At 44.7% G+C, this 22,239-nt stretch overlaps 1 protein-coding gene across 3 annotated transcripts in view; it reads right to left on the bottom strand.

Moving 5' to 3' along the window:
* SHANK2 (SH3 and multiple ankyrin repeat domains 2) overlaps positions 1-22,239 on the bottom strand; it is a 514,254-nt gene that overhangs the window by 351,625 nt on the left and 140,390 nt on the right. For all 3 annotated transcript variants that reach the window (XM_040409073.1, XM_040409075.1, XM_040409074.1), the window contains exons 7-9: positions 20,904-21,071; positions 10,888-11,004; positions 7,803-7,880 (exon numbers count right to left, since the gene is read on the bottom strand). In XM_040409073.1, the coding sequence (XP_040265007.1) occupies positions 7,803-7,880; positions 10,888-11,004; positions 20,904-21,071 (363 nt within the window). The remainder of the gene's footprint in view (positions 1-7,802; positions 7,881-10,887; positions 11,005-20,903; positions 21,072-22,239) is intronic.

Raw genomic sequence — 22,239 nt, 5'->3', positions numbered from 1 at the left:
TGTATTATCTTTAACATAGCCAAGACGGATCCGTCTTGAACACCATTGAAAGTCAATGGAGGACGGATCCGTTTTCTATTGTGCCAGATTGTGTCAGAGAAAACGGATCCGTCCCCATTGGCTTAGGGTACTTTCACACTAGTGTTTTTCTTTTCCGGTATTGAGTTCCGTCTTAGGGGCTCAATACCGGAAAAATACTGATCAGTTTTATCCCCATGCATTCTGAATGGAGAGCATTCCGTTCAGTATGCATCAGGATACATCAATTCAGTCCCTCTTATGTTTTTTGGCCGAAGAAAATACCTCAGCATGCTGCAGTTTTCTCTCCGGCCGAAAATCCAGAACACTTGCCGGAATGCCGGATCCGGCATTAATTTCCATTGAAATGCACTTACTTTATCTACAGTGGCCCTGTTCTACCAGTTAGCTGAGTGTCACATGACCAGTGATGTCACCTTCCTTCCCTGCTCTGATGACGTTCCGTGCACAAGCCTGAGGAGCAGGAGGAGCAGGTGTACCAAATGTCACTGTGCTGGACGGAGCAACAAGCCACGCCCCCTGCACTGCCCAACCTTCTGGCCACGCCCCCTGCACTGCCCTCCGCTGGCTGAGCTGGCTGACATGTGTCTTCACTCCCACTGAATTCTTCAGCAAAGTTTAAAGGGGTTTTCCGTGAGTTTACTATCTAATTGAAGGGGGTCAGACACCAGGGACCCTGCCGATCAGCTGTTTGAGAAGGCATCGGTGCTGGCAGTAGCATCGCGGCCTTCTCACAGCTTAGCCTAGACCATGTGGCGTCATGTTCATCAGTCACATGACCTAGGAGCAGCTGAGCCCTATTGAAGTGATTAGGGTTGAGTGCCATACCGAATACAGTGGCTATACAATGTACGGCGCTGTGAGTTCTCTCCTCTGTACTCTTCTGCTGGCTGTCAGGCAGTGTCTGCAGAGCACTGCACAAGAACAGGTAGGGGAAGATCATGTGTGCATCAGCAATGTCACTGTACTGTACAGCTGGAACTTGTAGTCCCACACATACAGCATGACTATCCCGGTAGTCAGACTGCAGACAGGGCAGTACATTTATTCACTCCCTTTGCAGAGCGAGGGAAAGGCAGTCTTTGTTGACACCCGCAACCATTAATGGGGAAAACCTCACAGATTGTTGTTACACGCCCACACAGCTCTGCACCTGCATGTCAACAAAGGGGCCCGAACAAAACTAGCGAAATGAGGAAATATATATATATATATATATATATATATATATATATATATTTATTTTTTGTCCTAAAACTTGCTTATCTTATCTATATATTGCTGACCACTAGATTTACAGAGCTTTCTTTTTTATATAACTCGGACAGCCCCTTTAAGCCAGCACCTCATCTTCAAACAGCTGTTTTAGGGTGATTGCTCCTCATCAGTTCAGTGCAGAAAGAACTGGCTAAACTGGGTGAGAGGCCTTGGTCAGGATTTGGAGAATACAATATCTACTTGCTAGTCTATGAGCTCAATTGCATACCCTCTTCCGAAAATTTCAGAGGAGCGTTGCCTGTCTAAGACTCCTCATCCTGTTTAGGCGCTCTCCATAAAGAAATATAGTTTCCCCTGAATCTAGAAAAAAAAAGTCACTCAAAGAGTTTGAACGGTAACAGGAAATAAACATTTTCTCCCTCTAAAACAGTGCAACTCTTGTCAACAGGCTGTCCCTGGTATTGCAATAAATACTAATTCACTTAAATGAGATAATCACCTTTAAGGACAAAACATGATTCAGCCCTCTACAGCAATAAGAAATTTTAAGGCATGATAAAAACAGTGGGGGTCTGACCAATAGTAAGAGGGGTGGCAGCTCTGATCCAAACACTCTGCCCTTTCAGTTTCTGTAGCTTCACTCAGGAAATACAAGGTCAGCCATTATCGTCAATGTGAGTGTGGCCAACATAAGCCTAAGGCCTCATGCACACGACCGTATGTATTTTGCGGTCCGCAAAACACAGATCCGCAAAAAACACGGATGACATCCGTGTGCATTCCGTATTTTGCAGAATGGAACAGCTGGCCGCTAATAGAACAGCCCTATCCTTGTCCGTAGGACATGTTCTATTTTTTGGCGGAACTGACATACGGACCTACAGAAACGGAATGCACACAGAGAAACTTCCGTTTTTTTGTGGACCCATTGAAATGAATGGTTCCGCAAAAAACAAAACACAGAACGGACACGGAAAGAAAATACGTTTGTGTGCATGAGCCCTTTAAGGATACAGAGCTTGGAGACTGTGGGTGTTTTAGCAGTCCCACTCCCACTAATCAAACATTTATTTAAAGGGGTTGTACCACAGAAAATATTCTACAGTTTTCAAACCAGCACCTGGATCTGAATACTTTTGTAATTGCATGTAATTAAAAATTTAGCATAGGCACTGAGTTATTCAATAAAATGTATCTGTATAGCGCCACCTGCTGTTTGTTTTTTGCCGGAACCAGAGAGACCCGTCAGGCTATTCCCTGCCGGATCTCACAATGCTAGTGTAAAACATATTTAATAGTAGCTATATCATTATCATCACAGGCAGAATTACAATAAAAATGAACACCTCTATAAAAAGAAGGCAGAATCCACCATTCACAATAGATGATATGGCAGCTTATCTGCTCCCCCCCGACCTCTGAACAGGTCACAGAGCACGTCTAGAAAACTCTACCATAGAAGTCAATTAGGTCCTCTCCTGTACATTGGATTTTTGGTCCAGAGGTCCATTCACATGTCCGCAAATGGGTCCGCATCCATTCCGCAATATCGGGAACGGGTGCGGACCCATTCATTCTCAATGGGGCAAGAATCGATGCGGAGAGCACTCTCCACATCCGCATTTCCGGAGCGCGGCCCTAAACTTCCGGGCTTCGGCCCCGAACTTCCTGGACGCGGCTCCGCAAAAAAATAGAACATGTCCTATTCTTGTCCACAATTGCGGACAAGAATAGGCAGTTCTATGGGGGGTGCCGGCTGGGTGTATTATACAGACGTGTGAATGGACCCTTAACATATTTTAGGCCTAGTGGCCAGTGTGAAAATTGCAGGATTATATACATTTTTTTAAATATAGTTAGTGACATGGAAAAATGAAAAGAAAATCGCCCAAAAAATATATATATATATGTTTAACTTAAAAACATGATCTGTACAATAGGTCATTCCCTTTAAGTTCACTGTAAGTATCAATTCCTCACCATTTTCAAAATCTCTGTTTGCTGTTATGCAGAATACTGCATCTTAAGATGAAGTTCAGCATCTGTCACAGTTAAAGGGGTTATCCAATCCCTATAATGATCCCCCTAATTCCCGGACCCGTCAGATAGGTTATACTTACCCGGCTCCCAAGCACCCGCGTGACTCCTTCATCTCCCCATCGCACGACTCAAAAACATCCAGCGATAGGAAGGGGTCAGCAAATAGCAGGCCATGACGGGACGAGCCTCCCTAGCGTCACCCGCGATGCTAGGAAGGTTTGTCCCTGTTTCGGCCTGCTATTGACTGTACCCCCATCTCTGGATGTTTTGATCCATGCAACAGGTAGATGCAGCAGCGGCCGTGCAGAGGGCAGGAGCGACGGGGGTGCCGGGGAGCGGGGTAAGTATAACCTACATGAGGGGCCCAGGCATTAGGGGGGTCATTATAGGGGTTGGATAACCCCTTTAACCTTGACAGATGCTGAAATTCATCTTAAGAAGCAGTATTCTGCATTACAGTAAACAGAGATTTTGAAAATGGTTTAGCTAACCCCCTTCAATACTGTAAGGGTATATTCATGTGCCGAAGATTTGTTGCAGAATATTCTATGACTGTCCCGTTCATCTGAATGGAAATGATGGAAATCCATTCACATGCTGCAGAAAGAACCCTATTCACAAATCTGTTGTGTGAATCTGTGAATATCCCTTTAACCCCTTAAGGACCGGGCTCATTTTCAACTTAAGGACCAGGCCATTTTTTGCAAATCTGACCAGTGTCACTTTAAGTGCTCATAACTTTAAAACGCTTTGACTTATCCAGGCCGTTCTGAGATTGTTTTTTTTCGTCATATATTGTACTTCATGACACTGGTAAAATGAAGTCCAAAAAATTATTTTTTTTGCACAAAAAAAATACCTAATTTACCAAAAATTTGGAAAAATTTGCAAATTTCAAAGTTTCAGTTTCTCTACTTCTGTAATACATAGTAATACCCCAAAAAATTGTGATGACTTTACATTCCCCATATGTCTACTTCATGTTTGAATTGTTTTGGGAATGATATTTTATTTTTTGGGGATGTTACAAGGCTTAGAAGTTTAGAAGCAAATCTTGAAATTTTTCAGAAATTTACAAAAACTCAATTTTTAGGGACCACTACAGCTCTGAAGTCACTTTGCGAGGCTTACATAATAGAAACCACCCAAAAATGACCCCATCTAAGAAACTACACCCCTCAAGGTATTCAAAACTGATTTTGCATACATTGTTAACCCTTTAGGTGTTGCGCAAGAGTTATTGGCAAATGGGGAGGAAATTTGAGAATTTAATTTTTTTGTCTAATTTTTCATTTTAACCCATTTTTTCCACTAACAAAGCAAGGGTTAACAGCCAAACAAGACTGTATCTTTATTGCCCTGACTCTGCCGTTTACAGAAACACCCAATATGTGGCCGTAAACTACTGTACGGCCACACAGCGGGGCGTAGAGTGAAAGGTGCGCCGTATGGTTTTTGGAAGGCTGATTTTTATGGACTGGTTTTTTGACACCATGTTCCATTTGAAGCCCCCCTGATGCACCCCTAGAGGAGAAACTCCCTAAAAGTGACCCCATCTAAGAAACTACACCCCTCAAGGTATTCAAAACTGATTTTACATACGTCGTTAACCCTTTAGGTGTTGCACAAGAGTTATTGGCAAATGGGGATGAAATTTGAGAATTTCATTTTTTGGTCTAATTTTTCATTTTAACCCATTTTTTCCACTTACAAAGCAAGGGTTAACAGCCAAACAAGACTGTATCTTTATTGCCCTGACTCTGCTGTTTAAAGAAACACCCCATATGTGGCCGTAAACTACTGTACGGCCACACAGTAGGGCGTAGAGTGAAAGGTGCGCGGTTTGGTTTTTGGAAGGCAGGTTTTGCTGGACTGGTTTTTTGACACCATGTCCCATTTGAAGCCCCCTGATGCACCCCTAGAGTAGAAATTCCATAAAAGTGACCCCATCTAAGAAACTACACCCCTCAAGCTATTCAAAACTGATTTTACAAACGTTGTTAACCCTTTAGGTATTGCACAAGATTTAATGGAAAATAGAGACACAATTTCAAAATTTCACATTTTTGGCAGATTTTCCATTTTAATATTTTTTTTCCAGTTACAAAGCAAGGGTTAACAGCCAAACAAAACTCATTATTTATGGCCCTTATTCTGTAGTTTACAGAAACACCCCATATGTGGTCGTAAACCGCTGTACGGGCACACGGCAGGGCGCAGAAGGAAAGGAATGCCATACGGTTTTTGGAAGGCAGATTTTGCTGGACTGGTTTTTTGACACCATGTCCCATTTGAAGCCCCCCTGATGCACCCCTAGAGTAGAAACTCCAAAAAAGTGACTCCATTTTAGAAACTACGGGATAGGGTGGCAGTTTTGCTGGTACTAGTTTAGGGTACATATGATTTTTGGTTGCTCTATATTACACTTTTTGTGCAGCAAGGTAACAAGAAATAGCTTTTTTGGCACTTTTTTTTTTTGTTATTTACAACATTCATCTGACAGGTTTTATCATGTGGTAATTTCATAGAGCAGGTTGTCACGGACACGGCGATACCTAATATGTATACTATTTTTTTTATTTATGTAAGTTTTATACAATAACTTCATTTTTAAAACCCAAAAAATGTTTTAGTGTCTCCATAGTCTAAGAGCCGTAGTTTTTTCAGTTTTTGGGCGATTATCTTGAGTAGGGTCTCATTTTTTGCGGGATGAGATGACGGTTTGATTGGCACTATTTTGGGGTGCATATGACTTTTTGATCGCTCGCTATTACACTTTTTGTGACATAAGATGGCAAAAAATGGCTTTTTTTACACCGTTTTTGTTTTTATTTTTTTACGGTGGTCACCTGAGGGGTTAGGTCATGTGATATTTTTATAGAGCCGGTCGATACGGACGCGGCGATACCTAATATGTATACTTTTTTTTTATTTATGTAAGTTTTACACAATGATTTCATTTTTGAAACAAAAAAAATCATTTTTTAGTGTTTCCATAGTCTAAGAGCCATAGTTTTTTCAGTTTTTGGGCGATTATCTTGAGTAGGGTCTCATTTTTTGCGGGATGAGATGACTGTTTAATTGGTACTATTTTGGCGTACATGCAACTTTTTTGATCACTTTTATTACCTTTTTTGCGAAGTAAGGTGGGCAAAATTTTAATTTTCTCATAGTTTTTATTTTTTTATTTTTATGGCGTTCACCGTGCGGGGAAAGTAACATGACCGTTTTATAGATCAGGTCGTTACGGACGCGGCGATACCTAATATGTGTAGTGTATTTTATTTTTTTAATTTTTATTCAGTGATAAATGGTTTTTTTTTTATCTTAACTTTTTTCACTTTTTTTTACATTTTTGTGACCCAGACCCACTTGGTTCTTGAAGATCCAGTGGGTCTGATGTCTGTATAATACAGTACAGTACAATATATATTGTTCTGTACTGTATTTTACTTACACTGAACAGATCTATGCTTTTAGCATAGATCTGTTCAGCACCATGGACAGCAGGACGCCTGAGCAGGCGTCCTGTTGCCATGGGAACCTTCCCCGTCTGCTCAGAACTTCGCAGACGGGGAAGGGTGAGCACAGGGCTGAGGGGGGCTGTCTGGGGGCTCTCTCCCTCTCCATCGGGGGGCTGCAAAGGCACAGCAGCCCCCCGATGGAGAGGGAGGGAGCTCCCTGACCGATGACAGTTAACTTTGGTTGGTTCCCATCTTTAGCTTGGTCTCGTCTGTGGCCAATCTTTAACCTGTCAAGTTTCCTGACTTGCATTCCCTATGCTATAACCATTCTGGAGCATCATCCTATTTGAAGTTTATGAATAAATTGCCAGCAGTCTGCGATAAATGTCCAGCTGGGTGTTACCAGTTGGGGGTGTGTCCCTGCACAGTCTGACACTATCCAATCAGTGCTGCCAGTGTTAGACTGTGCAGGGACACCCCCCCCCCCCCCTCCTATCTGGTAACACCCTGAAGGATCGTTATTGGAGACTGCTGCCAATTCATTCATACACTTTTAGTAGTGATAACAGAGGAACGTCACAACATACAGCCATAAGAATAGAAATGACAGAATTGTGATTACATGGGGGATGCAAGTAGTTACTAAAACATACATGTTGGGTGAGGGGACTCTTCAAGGGGGTTGGCCATCCTAAAACGCAGTGAAGCCTCCTCCCACTGTGCATGGGTACAGTGTATAAACAATAGATGCAGCCATTGCCACGTGCATAGCTCCCACACTCCAGACACGTCCACCCATCTCCTCCGAGGCGCTCACAAAGGTAAATCCCATGAAATACTGGGCATTATATCCAGTGTTTACACGCGGTACTCACTGGTCGGGACAGGCGCTTCAATGTGCATGCTGCGATAAGGAATGAGGCGTTTTAATGTTTCACATGGCGTTACCCCGCAGTTTACCAGTTTCATCAGAAAGTAGCCAAAACCTCCATGACCACAAAAAATTAACCTTTTGTTGGCATGATACACTTGTGCTCGTACCTGGAAAGGCGTCTGACTGTTGAAATTCTTTATCTCCTTGTTGGCTCCTCTGAACAGAAGGACCCGTGCACAGCTGTCCTGTATAAAAAGAGAACCAGAAACCCTTATCAAGATCAGCATTTGCAATCCCTCATTACTCACAAACACTCATTATTGGAGCCGATCATGGCAGATTTAAAGGGATTCTCCACTTTGGACAATCCCTATTTGTGCTCCATTCAAATGTGATATCTGGAGTCACATGGGCGGTGCAGAAGCCTTGCAGAGTCATGAAGTCGGCTGTGTAACAATGCCTACTCCTCGCTGGTTGACAGCCCCCTTGTCAGAAGTTCAGAGCCATCGATAGGAGGTCCAACTCGAATCTCCTCTCCATTCACTGCTATGGTCACCTATTTTCAGAAGTCCAATAAGCAGTGAAAGGAGATGACGCCACTTATGCGTGGTGTGCTCTCAATTCACACTGGGGACCTGTTCTTGAGATAGGAGCTAGTCCCAGAGGTTGGAGCCGCTCCTATCGGACATTTATGGCACATTCCATCAATATGTCAAAAATATTCCAGATGGGGAAAACCCCTCTAATGCCTATAAACCTGATGACAGGTTCCTGTTAATATATTTCAATATGTGTCAGACATGCAGGACTTTGCGTTTAGGTTTCTGCACAATGTCTTGGATGCAATAGCTTTCACTCACAAGGGATCTTCTGCTTGGCTCGCTGGACCACTGATGCTATTTGCTACCATTGCTTCTTAATAAATACCCCCGTCAGCTGTAAATTCTATTATGCTGATATTACAACTGTGTTCAGCACTGAAGGGACTGCGTCAGTCTCTCAGCATACGCATGTAGACCTTTAATTAAACTGCATATGTCTTTAATTAGAACAGTCCCCTTGCAGCACTAAAACATGTGTCCACTGGGTATAGGCATGGCACCTAAGGTGGAACCTGACTAAGAACCTGTCTGTCAATGGAAGAATTTATAAATGATTTATTGTACAGATAGTATTATCTCCCGCTGCAGAAACTGCTAAAATGTTCAAACCAAATACGATTTAAAAATAATGTATCCTATGCATCCTAATAATGTAACACAGTATTAGGATGCATATAACATGCTTTTGTGATACTCTGTCATGAGTTGATTATGCTATATGTGTCTATATGGGGCCACCCAGTGGTTGTAATGTGAATTGCAGCTTGTCAAGAGTCCGAGTTTTTAAAGATTTTACTACTAATGGATAGGATAGGTCATCAGTATCTGATCAGTGGGGGTGTGAAACCCAGGATCCCTGCCAATCAGCTGTCTGAGAATGCACCGGCGTTCCTGTGAGCACCACTGCCTTCTCGCCGCTTACCAAGCACAGCGCCGTACACTGTATAGTGGCTGTGCTTGGTATTGCACTTAGCCACATTCACTTCTATGGGGCTGAGCTGCTCCTCGGCTACATGACTGATGAACATGGTGTCACTGGTCTGAGGAAAGCTGCGAGAAGGCCGCGAATCTCACAGGAGCGCCGCTGCCTTTTCAAACAGCTGATCGTGGGGTCCCCCTGAGGATAGGTCATTAGTAGTAAGGTCTTGGAAACCCACTTTAACCACCTAACTGTTTTGCCCAAGTTCAGCTCGGGCTGTGGGAAAAGTAGTTAACTGTTCTGCCTGAGCTGAGCTCGGACAGTAAGTGGAGAGGGAAGGCTAATTTAAATGCTGCTATTTCCTGAATGGTAGTAGCTAGAAACATGCAAGCTGGCTTTCATACACGACCAAAATGACAGCATTAGTCCAAGCTACAGAGGAGATATCACTGTTAGAAATCGAGTCGGGAATGATCACAGGTAAAACCTGCTTTTACTTTCACTTTCAGCAGTATTCATTGCATCCCTATTTCTATCAGCGATATCTTCCCATGTCCTTAACATATTGCTGTCATTCTGAATGTCCAACAATACAAGCCCATGTCCAACAATATCAAGCCTATATCTCTAACTGGAACAAAACCAGAGATATGAGCAGTTAAAGCACCTGCCCTCCCCCCTCAGTCCGGAGGACAATGAGGGAGCAGTTGCAGAGTTGACAGGCTGCAGGAGGAGAGAAAAAAACAGTAAAAATATATAGAAATTTGGTATCAATTTACGGACCCACATAATAAAATTACGTTATTTTTACCACACTGTGAACACCGTAAATAAATTCCACAAAATAATGTTTTTTTATCTTTCCCCCTAAAAATTTAATAATAAAAGTTATTTATTACACAATATAGACCCCAAAAACAGTTCCTAAAACACCTAAAACAAATCCCGCAAAATAAAAATTTAGAAGAAAAAATTAAAAAGTTATGACTGCTAGAACACAAATGGAAAAAATATTATTGGTCCTTAAGGCTAAAATAAATTATGTCACTAAGGGGTTAAAAATGCAATAGTGTCCCCTGAGTTGTGCACCAACAAGATTTACTGCAGACACACATTAAAAATCTAAAATAAAAAAGTGACACTTTTGGGAGTTTTTTTTTTTTCCAATTTTAATGTGACCGTTATGGGGTTAAAGGGTTTGTACGGCTTTTTAGAGATTTTTTGGGTCATTTCCTGGACCCCCTGCCCCCCTTCCCAAATCCCCTGGACTTGTGGAGGGAGGCATACTTAACTGCTCCCCACAGAGCGTTTTTGGCTCTTACGCTTCCACCGCTGTGTTCGCTGCACTCCAGGCTCTGCTTGTAAATTTCTGGCATAGACGGGGGTCATGGTGCTTCTGCAGTCAATACCTGGCCACAGTAGTGAGGTTTCCCTAGGGGACACATCACCATAGCAGTCAATCATTGGCTGTGGTGGCACCACATGACCTAAGTCCATTCTGGAAGTTTACAAGCAGGTAACAGAGAGCAGCAAATGCAGGAGTGGACTGAAGGAGCTGGAATCAAGCAGCAGGGAGCAGGCGTTTCCTTCCTTTCTTAAAGAGCAGGACAACCCCATTAAAGGGGTTTCTGGTACATAACCATTGATGACCTATCCTAAGGATAGGTCATGAATAGAAGAAGTCCACATAGCAGAAGACATGACATACAGCAGCACAATCCTGCCACTTACCTCATTGTACAGGGCACAGATGTGAAGCGCGGTGTTTCCAGAAGCGTTCTGAGCCCCCATGTTGGCTCCATAGAACAGTAAGTGTTCCAAGTGTTGGTAATGGCCATATCGACATGCCTGTGTACCACAAAAAAAGCTTAGCAACAGAGAAACCCAATAAACTATGCAATGCAAAATGTGCTTTTCATTTATAGGTTTCACCTTTCAAGAAGTGCACTGACACAAAGGTGTAACGTTCACACCGCTCCTCAAATCTCTGTCTATATCACAGGCCGCCCTATCCTCCTGATCTAATCACGAGACGAGTAGACTTAGCAGCTGTAAACTGCGGTGGAAAATAGTATGGGGTCACTGGTTGTGGGCGAGCACTCTATGGTGGTAGATTAGGGACAGGGATAGTTGATGTGATAAAGGGTATCTGTCAGCAGTTTTGTACCTATGACACTGGCTGACCTGTTACATGTGCACTTGGCAGCTGAAGGCATCTGTGTTGGTCCCATCTTCATATGTGCCCGCATTGCTGCACAATTAAGTTTTAATATATGCAGATGAGCCTCTAGGAGGAACGGGGGCGTTACCATTACTCCTAAAGGCTCTGCTCTCTCTGTAACCCCCAGACGAATGTACGCCGAAACACGCGTTGGGGTCGCGTCCACCAGTGACCACAATTGCAAATGGGTGAGTTTGAATATTAGTATTAGTTTTTTATTCTCTGGTCTGGACACAGTTATTTCTATTCCTGGCACTATTTGTAGCTATGCTGTTTACAGGGTACTATCCCAGTGGGTGTAGTCCAGACCATACATCATAATATACACACCTTTCCATATTCACCCCCCATTTGTAAGTTATGTGGTCTCTGGAGGATGCTTTTTCTGCCACCTCTCCTTGTATCATGTGATTTTAATAAAAAAACTTTTTCAATGATATTTGTATACACAATAAATCTTTATTATATTTTATGGGTACTGTTTTGGGCTAATTTCTTCTTTGTAGGTTGTTTGCAGTTTTTGAGCTGGTACCTTGGCTACCATAATAGATGCCGGTACTGTACACCCGTGATTTAGGTGTTATTATTAGTGCTTGGCCTGTTTGTTTGGTTTTTTTGTCTCTCTGTAACCGCCGCGCTCTCTACACTTTGATTGACAGGGCCAGGCAGTGAAAACATCATCACCCCTGGAACTGTCAATCAAAAAGCAGAGGGCGGAGCAGTTGCAGAGAGAGCAGAGCCTCTAGGTGTAACGGCAACGCCCCCATTGCTCCTAGACACTCATTTGCATATATATAAGACTTCATTTTTCTCAGCAAAGCAGGCATATGAAAACAAGGGACCAACACAGATGCCTTCAGCTGCCAAGCGCAAGTGCAACAGGTCAGCCAGTGTCATAGGTACAAAACTTCTGACAGCTGCCCTTTAAGGCTTGTTTCACATCTGCGTTTCCGGCCAGGAACAGCCTGCAGGATCCGTCACCGCCGTGGGCTCCCGAAATTTTGTCTGGCCCCATTTACTATAATGGGGACTGGCAAAAAATACAAAGAAGCAAAACAGCCTGCCGGATCTGCTTAGACGCAGATGTGAAACAGGCCTAAGGAAAATTAGTTCTGTTCATTTGAATGGGATTTATCTGGCATCAAGTGCATGGTTTTCTGCAAGCCCCATTCATATAAATAAGACAGTCAACCGCATCAAATCCTCTGTGTGTGACTTTACCCTAACTTGAAATGATTGCCGCTATGGAAGACTACAATTGATCCTGATGAATCGGTGAAGGTGCTGAGCGCATATTAACCTGTCACTGGTTGAAGTTCTTTACTAAGCGTTCAATACTTTTGTAGTTATTCAGATTCCGGTATTTTAAGCTGCATGCAGACTGGAGGCACAAGTTCTCTAGAACCTTCAGACCTGACGGCATAGATGCATTGGAGGATGGCAGTGTCTTATCCAATACATCTCTGATGCTAGGTCTGACATAAGGAGCAGAACTACCGACGGGGCCCAGTAAACAGCCCCTCCAAACTAGACTAGACTAATGCCCAAGAGAGGCACGTATATATTTTCTTCTTTTTTTCTGGTCTGAGATCTAATTCATTATAGGGTCTTGACTGGGGTCTGATTAATTTTAGAGTGTGCTTTGGGTTCTAAATTAAAGGGAGTCTGTCAGCTGTTTTGACCATGCTAAACTGTGGTCAGCACTAGGTAGGGGAGCCACCTCGCAGATTCTTCTCTTGCAGGTGCCAAGGAGGCAGAGTTTTGGTGCGAAGTGCACTCTGCATTGAGCTGCTTCACAACCCCTCTGCTTTTAGTGACAGCTGTAGCGGTCTCCTGGTTGGATGTTGCAGCTGTCACTCAGGACAGAGGGGAGGGGCTGTCAGCTCAATACAGAGTGCACTTCACACCGAAACTCCACCTCCTGGACACTTGAGGAAAAAGACTGGCAGAATAAAATTTCATATTCACACTACTCTTTATAATAAAAGATCCATGTGTCCCTGTCCTCCACAGCCCCTACCTACTGCAGTCAGCAGTTCTGAATGGTCAAAACTGCTGACAAACTCCATTTTATCTCAGATGCCGTTCTGAACTTTGATTGTTTTTAGGGGCTGATCTTCGGTCTAGTTAGTTTTAGGGCTCTGGTCTGGGATCTGAATCAAACTAAGCCGTCTGGTTTGACCTTTGAACTTCTTTTAGAGGTTTGATTAACTTTAGGGGTCTGGTTAAGGACGTAAATTATTTTTAGCTGCTGGTCTGATTTATTTTAGGGGTTCGGTATGGCATATGACTTTTAGGGGCTGGACTGAAGTCTGAATTAATTTCTGAAGACTGGCTTGAGGTCTGAATTAGGTTAGGGGTTTGATCTCAGTGATGGCGAACCTTTTAGAGACCCAGTGCCCAAACTGTAACCCAAAACCCACTTATTTATCGTGAAGTGCCAACACGGCAATTTAACCTGAATCCTACAGTCCAGTGTAGTATATCTTCCATGTACTTTATCATTTAGCTATAATATCCTGCCTACATTCAGTGCGCTGCCTGTGCTGTTCATAGCGCACCCTGTGCTGATGAATGGCAGGAAAAGGCATATTGGTACACCATAGACTTTTTCAAGGGTGCAGGTGCCCACAGAGAGGGCTCTAAGTGCCGCCTCTGGCACCCGTGCCATAGGTTCGCCATCACTGAACTAGGGTCTGAATGAGTTTAGGGGTCTGATTTGTGGTCTTAGAATAGTTTAGAGGTCTGCACTGACGTCTGAATAAGTTTAAACGAGTTTTTCAGGTTTTTTATACTGATGACCTATCCTCTGGATAGGTCATCAGTATCTGATTGGTGGAGGTCCGACACCTGGGACCCCCGCCGATCAGCTGTTTGTGAAGGCAGTGGCACTTGCAGTAGTGCCACCGCCTTCTCACCGCTTTCCCTAGGCCAAGTGACGTCACGTTCATCGGTCACGTGGCCTGGGCGTAGCTCAGCCCCATTACAGTGAACGGGGCTGAGCGTAATACCAAGCACAGCCGGTATACAATGTGCGGAACTGTGCATGGTAGACTCTGAGAAGGCCGTGGTGCTCACAAGAGTGCTGATGTCTTCTCAAACAGCTGATCGGTGGGGTCCCGATGGTCAAAACCCCACTGGTCACATACTGATGAACTATCCTGAGGATAGGTCATCAGTATAAAAGACCTGGAAAACCTCTTTAAACTCATTCAGACCTCTAAACTATTTTAAGACCCCTAAAGTCATTCAGACCCCAGATCAAACCCCTAACCTAGTTCAGATCTCAAGCCAGAATTCAGAAATGTATTCAGACTTCAGTACAGCCCCTAAAATTAAGTAACTTTAACAAAACAACATCCTTACTGGTTTGTTCAGCTCGGACCTTCACCCGACTGCAGACCCAGGTAGGTGGACTTTTACTCCCTTACTAAAACTAGTCAGGCACCCTTATGTTAGCAGCGCTTACATTTTCTTCCAATTACTGGAGCTGTCATGCACTGTTTATTAGCGATGTAGCTTAGGAGCAGGAGAGAATTGCTAGATATCTCGAGTTTATGGCAGTGTTGCTGTGAGACATCTGCACCAGTAGAGGCTGCCAGAGGCCCAATGTACAGAACCAGGGGAACTCACGGAACAGGCTAGTAATTCATCATTAACAAGAAGAAAGTCAGTCAGTGTGATCATGGTCTCCATCACAAGCTCAGCGTGCAAAGACAAGTCACACAGCAGTATAAATGTTTTATTTAGATGCTGAATGGTACAGACAGGTTCAAGTGGCCGACCATGGAAGTCCTGTGCCGTGAACAGCAGGGATGGAGTGCTCGTCAGTCAAATACTAACATAAGAAGGCTTCAGAAACACTAGTGCCGAGTCTCATACTTCCAGCCGCCTATGCTCAGGTAAACGTACTGCACGATGAAGTGAGGTTCCTGATTAACCAAATATTTTATTACTAGCAGAAGGACCCGGCTTTGCACGGGTACATTTCATCTATTTAATTTAATGTTTGTGTGTGCCGTTAAAAGATATCGACAGTATCCACTATAACAGTGACATCTACAGTACCCCGCCTCTTTAACAGTGACCTCCACAGCAGCCTGCTGTCATGGTGGGGAGTAGGGGAAACTCCCCACCGAACACCGTGGAGAAACGGGGATGACAACTAGGCAAGGAGACCGGGGACAGAGAGCAGGAGAACTCGTAATGCATCCCTAATCCTTGCCCTGACTCCTATCCGTATGAGCAAACCCAGATGGTGGGAGGGCTCATACACAGGAATCTCGGACCCTGAGTCACCCTGAAAATCCCTGGAATAGAGACAGGGCTGAGACGACCTGTTCTTCCAAGACACAGAAGAACAGGAGTATCCACTGGCCTAGATGCAAGGAAAGGGAAAGACAGAGAACAGCCAGTGGATCAGCAGGTAAGAGCCCAGAACAACAAGCATTTACCTGCCACAGCGACAACAACTGGAACCCATGGATCTGTACTGGAACCTGAACACCAAACAGGACGCAGCACAAAGCAACAAACACGGAATCCAGCAAATCCGTAACTGCCTGGACCCCCATGCGGACAGGGTGCATGGCGACCCCCGGCAGAGCTGCTCACTCACTTGTTGTTCCCCCTCGGGAAACTCAGGAGCCCTCTTACCGAAGGCACAAAACAGACAGGGAACATGTTTAGTATCCATGCAGGACTATACACACCAAAGACAGACCAGACATGGACCAACAACTAGACATACAACACCAACCCGTAAATACCACACTACACATAGACTAGGGGAAGGCGACATCGAGATGACATCGATGTCTCACTTGGTGGCCCTCAAGGACTGGGCAGATGGAACACCCAGGACAGGAGCATAGCTCCAGCACCAACAAAGGCTGGAGGACAACTGACTCCAGTCTACAAGCCACAGGCAATATAAACACCAAGTGACCACACCCAGCCAGGTAGTTAACCCCTCCAGTACAGACAGAGAAGGAACCAGGAGAAAGGAGGAAAGCACACACATGCTGCAAAACAACATGTTGCCCCTGGCAAACAGCATGCACGACTAACGTGTCACGGCGAACAACAACAAGACCGAGACACAGCCGTGACACCCGCCCACTTAACAGTAACATCCACAGTGCCCTCAACCTTTAACAGTGACCTCCACAGCGGCCGCCCCTTTATTAGTGACCTCCAAAGTGCCCTGTCTCGTTAACAGTGATTTCCACAATAACCCGCCCCCTTAACAGTGACCTCTACAGAGCTCTGTTCCCCTAAATTGTGACCTCCACAACACACCCCGCCCCCTCAACAGTGATCTCTACAGCACCCCGCCCCTTAACACTGACCTCCAAAGCGGACCGTCCCCTTAACTGTGACCTTCACAGTTCCCTATCCCCTTAACAGAGACCTCCACAGCATCCCGCCCCCTTATCAGTGACCTCCACAGCATCCCGCCCCCTTATCAGTGACCTCCACAGCATCCCGCCCCCTTATCAGTGACCTCCACAGCATCCCGCCCCCTTATCAGTGACCTCCACAGCATCCCGCCCCCTTACCAGTGACCTCCACAGCATCCCGCCCCCTTATCAGTGACCTCCACAGCATCCCGCCCCCTTATCAGTGACCTCCACAGCATCCCGCCCCCTTAACAGTGACCTCCACAGCAGCCCGCCCCTTTAACAGTGACCTTCACAGCGGCATCTCCTTTAACAGTGACCTCCACAGTACCCCATCTCCTTAACAGTGATTTCCACAACACCCCGTCCCCTTAACAGTGGCCTCTACAACAATCTGCCCCTTAACACTGACCTCCATAGCGGACCGTCCCCTTTACCTGCCCCGTGTCCTGAGCAGGTAAAACCCCACTAAAATGTCCATATGCCATGATATATACACATTATATTTTGAATAGATTTAAATTATTTATGTATAGATATTTAGTGGGCGAACATTACAAGAGCATGAGATCATCGCCATCCAGTTCCCCGTCTACGCTGATCCTGCCACGAAGCAAAATTCTGTGAGCGACTGTCTCTCTTTTTTATTCCAGTCCTGAAAACCTGCCAGCATGTAAAATGGCACTTGGCATATTGTAACTGTGGGTATATTGAGCCCTATTAGTTTCACACGGAGTATCTGCGTTAATGGACGTGGATGGCGAGAGCAGGCGGAGGACTTGGCAGGACATGGAGAGAAAACGATCCCATTAGCAGTGGATTCCTTGTGGTCCGGGGCTGAGGAGCCTATGTGTTTAATTAAGAATAAATTATGTTGTTATAGCACAAGACAAATTACCGGCATTTCCCGTACAGTGACCCAGCATGAACGCCTATGTGTCTTCGCTGGAATTGACAGTAATTGCCAATATGTAATTGTCTCTGCGGCCTGAGAATAAATCTTGGTGCAAACCAAGACATGTTATCTAGATAAATCCATGAGTAAATACTCCTCCATCTACATAACGGTGCATTAAAAGGCCCGATATCCGCAGTCATGTCTACCACAAAGAAAGTGACAGCAGCTGATAATGCTTCTTTACTGGTGCACCTCATGTAGTTGCCATAGAAGAAGCCCGGCATACAGATGAATAGGCCGTGCGGATTTAGTCCTCTGTAAGGGTAATGGCACAACGACAAAGAAAAACATAAAAACCCATTCCAAACGACAGAATAACAACAATATATACCGTAAGTCATCGAGGCAGCCTATAGATCGGCGACATTTACTACAGCGGCCCCAAAAAATTACAAATTCAGCCAAAAATAGCTTAATGTGCATGGAGGCCTTAAAAATACAGCAGCAACCTTTGAATCAAAGGTATAGTTGGGGGGTAACCAGGGAGAAAGCTGTGGTGGTGAGATTACAGAGGAGACACCAATGTTAAAATGGAATTTGGACGTTGCTGGGCCAGTACAGCATTCAAGATTTCTGATCACAGATTTCTCCCTGAGAAAAGCTGACGTCTCCTCCATTCTGTACCGATGCTATCTATTAGCAAAACCAGAACGGGGGACACACCAGGGCAACAGAGCAGCCGATCTGAAAAATAAAACCTGACCCTACAGTGCCAGGTACTTATATTGTAATGTCAGGACCGGTGAAAGGTCCTCTTTAAAGGGGTTCTCTCACTTCAGCAAAAATGGCATTTATCATGTAGAGAAAGTTAATACAAGGCACTTACTAATGTATTGTGATTGTCCATATTGCCTGCTTTGCTGATTCAGTTCATTTTTCCATCGCATTATAAACTGCTTATTTCTGCAGAAGCGCGTATTGGCACGCATGCACAGTAGCTCCCGTCCCGACCCCTTTGTATCTGCACGGCAGGGGTGGTCGTAACTAGGGATTAGCGAATCGACTTCTTCCGAAGTTGATTCGCATAAAACTTTGTTGTAATATAGTATGGAGCGGGAGCTCCGTGCAGTATTAGAATGCATTGGCTCCGATAAGCCGAAGTTGTTACTTCGCGGAGTCTTGTGATACTTTGTGTAATAACTTTGTGAATTAATTATTATAGTAAAAAGCCTTGATACCAAACTCATCAGAGCTCCCGCTCCATACAGTATTACAACAAAGATTTATGCGAATCGACTTCGGATGCTTCATCCGGAGTCGATTCGCTCCGTTCTAGTAGTAACCTCTAGAAACAAGCAGCATATAATGTAATGGAAGAATGAATCCAGCCAGCAAAGGAGGCAATATGGACAATCACAATACATTAGTAAGTGCCTTTAAATCATTTGCGCTTATGCATTTCCTTCCTCTCACCTTACAATCACCCACACTGGGTCATTTTAGACACCCCAGAGGCAAATAACATGGTAAGTATAATTTCACTGGTTGCCTGCAAGAGTAGCTTGCAGCTACCCACCAACTCAGAGACTGCTAGTTCACAAGCTAACACATGTATTCAGAAAGGACTGGTGGAATCAACAAAACAAAGGGGGAGAGTTATCATTCAGTTTGCACAAGAAAAGTGGCTTTAAAAAGCTGCCTTTTTTATGCCGCCCTCACCAACTTTCCTAAAGGGTGGCGTGACCAGCCACAGCAACACATTTATCTTCTTTTATGCCAGTTTTCTGGTGCAGAGATCTACAGCAGCTAAGAGTTGCCATAGATTTCTATTTAGGGTTATGGACTGCTGGAAGATGTGCCTACACCTCATCATAAATAAGGCGCATTCTCCGGCGCTGGTCTTGATAAATCTTCCCCAAAGAGTTCTTCACCTTATGTGAACCCTTCACGAGTATATCACCCACCTTGTAATTCAGCAGAAATTTAATTTCAGCTTCCAAAATAACCAGTATCTTCAGCGTTAGTTACCTCACAGGCTCCCCACCATAGCCATAGCTTTGTCACTTTCATCACCAATTCTCTCCTCTAAAGCGCCCAGAACCTTAAAAATGATCGCTAATGAGCATTCATAGGAGCTCTCGTCAGCGATTATCTGGTGCTGTGAATGTACCGCCAATTACCCGATGAACAAGCAAAAAGCTTGTTCATTGGTAATCTGATCGTTTGTGTGGGCACAAAGATCGGCGTTTGGCGGTGGCAGATTGTGCTGTGTACCGTATACACGATCTGCGGTCATCAAACATCAAGTCAGTATGGGGACGAGCGATGGCATTAGCTATCGCTTCTCCCCATACTCTGGAGGAGATCGCTGAATGTAAATGCAGCAATCTCCTCCCCCAGCGAACAGCAGATTGTCGGGAAGGAGCGCTTCCTTCCAGACAATCTGCTGTTCTGTGTAAACCTTACGACAATACCTACCAGGTGACCCGTGTGTCCTTCTCCCTTCTTCCCACCTCCATGCCAGTCTTTTAATAAGGAGAACATTTCTCCTTAAATTGTGAAAACTGAAAAGAAACGTTTAATTACTGTATTAAAGAAGTCTTGAGTAATAACAAAGTGACACCTTTATTGTCACAGACTCTAGCACAGCTGGTCCTAAGCCGGTCTGACCTACACTCTCAAACCCTTCGCTTCAGAATATGTGATACTTGTCTTTCCAACTTTCTTCAAAAAGATAATTGCTTCACTCGGTGACCTTGATGTCTCCCTTCTCCCCTTCCTAACGTACTCTTCTCTGTCTGCCTCCAAGCAAGGAGTCTTGCCTAGCGCCAGCTTAGCTAAAAAGTCTTCCAAGGCAGAATGAAACGTGCATTTTGTCTCAGAGGTTGATGATCTCTAGGTCCACCATGCTTTAAAGTGCATGTCGGTTCAGACAGGCTGCTGTGTATAAGAAAAATCCTTTCACAACCTCACCAGGAAATCGTCGCATGAGGAGCTGATGCAAGAACAGTATGATTATTTAAATGACCAAGTATTATTAGATAACTTCTGCACATATACTGCAGCAAATATGTCTAAGTAAAGGGGCACCCCAGAGATCTTTGTAGCACAGACGTGTTGCAGATGATTCTAGAAAAGTTGCATTAATGTGTTAATAATACAAGACTAAGATTAGAAGATTGACTTTATGGAAAATCACGCTGCAATACGAAGCCCAGCTCCTCACCTGGTGGATCTCCTGCCAGCCATTCTCATCCTTGCATCCAACCATGGAGTGTTCATGCAGCAACAGTTCACAGCAGTAGGGGTCTCCACCCACCATGGCGGTGTGGTACAGGGGGGTCAGGCCTCGGCTGTCCTTGTAGTCAGGGGAAGCTCCTAGCTCCAACAGAGTCTGCAAATGATGGTACATAATAAATGGTAAACCTGCCATCAATCATCCCTACAAATACATATATGCTATAACAGCGACATAGAATGGAGCGATGTGTGGACCAGGGTTACATCCCAGAAAAGGCCGGCCAGAGACCGGATGCAGCTGTTTGAAGACGCCCATACACCTTCAATAGCTGTCAGTGGAACGATCATACAGCGGATAGCTATCTTTCCTGATTCCTGTGAGCGCCACGGCTTTCTCACAGCTTTGTCTAGGCCAGTGATCATGTTTATTGGTTATGTGGTTTACGCGCACCTAAGTCCCATTCAAGTGAATGTAGTTCAGCTGCGATATCAAGCACAGCCACTATGCAATATACGGCACTGTGCTTGGTAAACTGCGAGAAGGCCGCGGCGCTCACCGGAGAATTGTTGCCTTCTCAAACAGCTGTGGTTCTGGGTGTTGGACCCCCACCAATCAGATACCAATGACCTATCCTGAGGATAGGTCATTGGATAAGGTGTAATTAGAGCAGCTGTAGATTGTCGGCTGCTCGTCAAATGGAGGTGAAGCGATCACTTCTACAGTATCAGGATGACCGGTCGCATTCTTTCTGGCCAGCATATCGCTATTTAGACAGCACGATCTGCTGCCCAAAAACAATAATTTAGGTGCCTGCACGAACTACAGTTTCACCTTCAGGTAATCAGCTGCACCTTTAAACAGGCAGATTGTCGGGAATGTTCGTTTCCGATGATCTGCCCGATTATTGCCCCATTTAAATCCACGTAAAAAAAAGTCTATTTTATTCTAGGATTTTTCCACTGATAGCCCAACCCCCAGGAAAGACCTTCAATATCTGACATTGACACCCCGCAACCCCACCGATCAGCTGATCCTGAGTAGCTTCGGTGGCAGAAGTTGTATCAGAAGTACACAACTCTGTCCACTGAGTAGTGAATGGAGCTGGATGCTGCAGTACTGCTCCCAAGCTACAAGGTCACAGCTGATCCGAAGGGGTGCAGGGTGTTGGACCCACTCAGCTACAAGGTCACAGCTGATCCGAAGGCGTGCAGGGTGTTGGACCCACTCAGTTACAAGGTCACAGCTGATCTGAAGGCGTGCAGGGTGTTGGACCCACTCAGCTACAAGGTCACAGCTGATCCGAAGGCGTGCAGGGTGTTGG

This window comes from Bufo bufo, chromosome 10 (assembly GCF_905171765.1).
Source record: "Bufo bufo chromosome 10, aBufBuf1.1, whole genome shotgun sequence".
Classification (NCBI taxonomy): Eukaryota; Metazoa; Chordata; class Amphibia; order Anura; family Bufonidae; genus Bufo; species Bufo bufo.
Note: the sequence above shows the minus strand (reverse complement) of the source record. Positions and strands in the feature narration are given on the sequence as shown.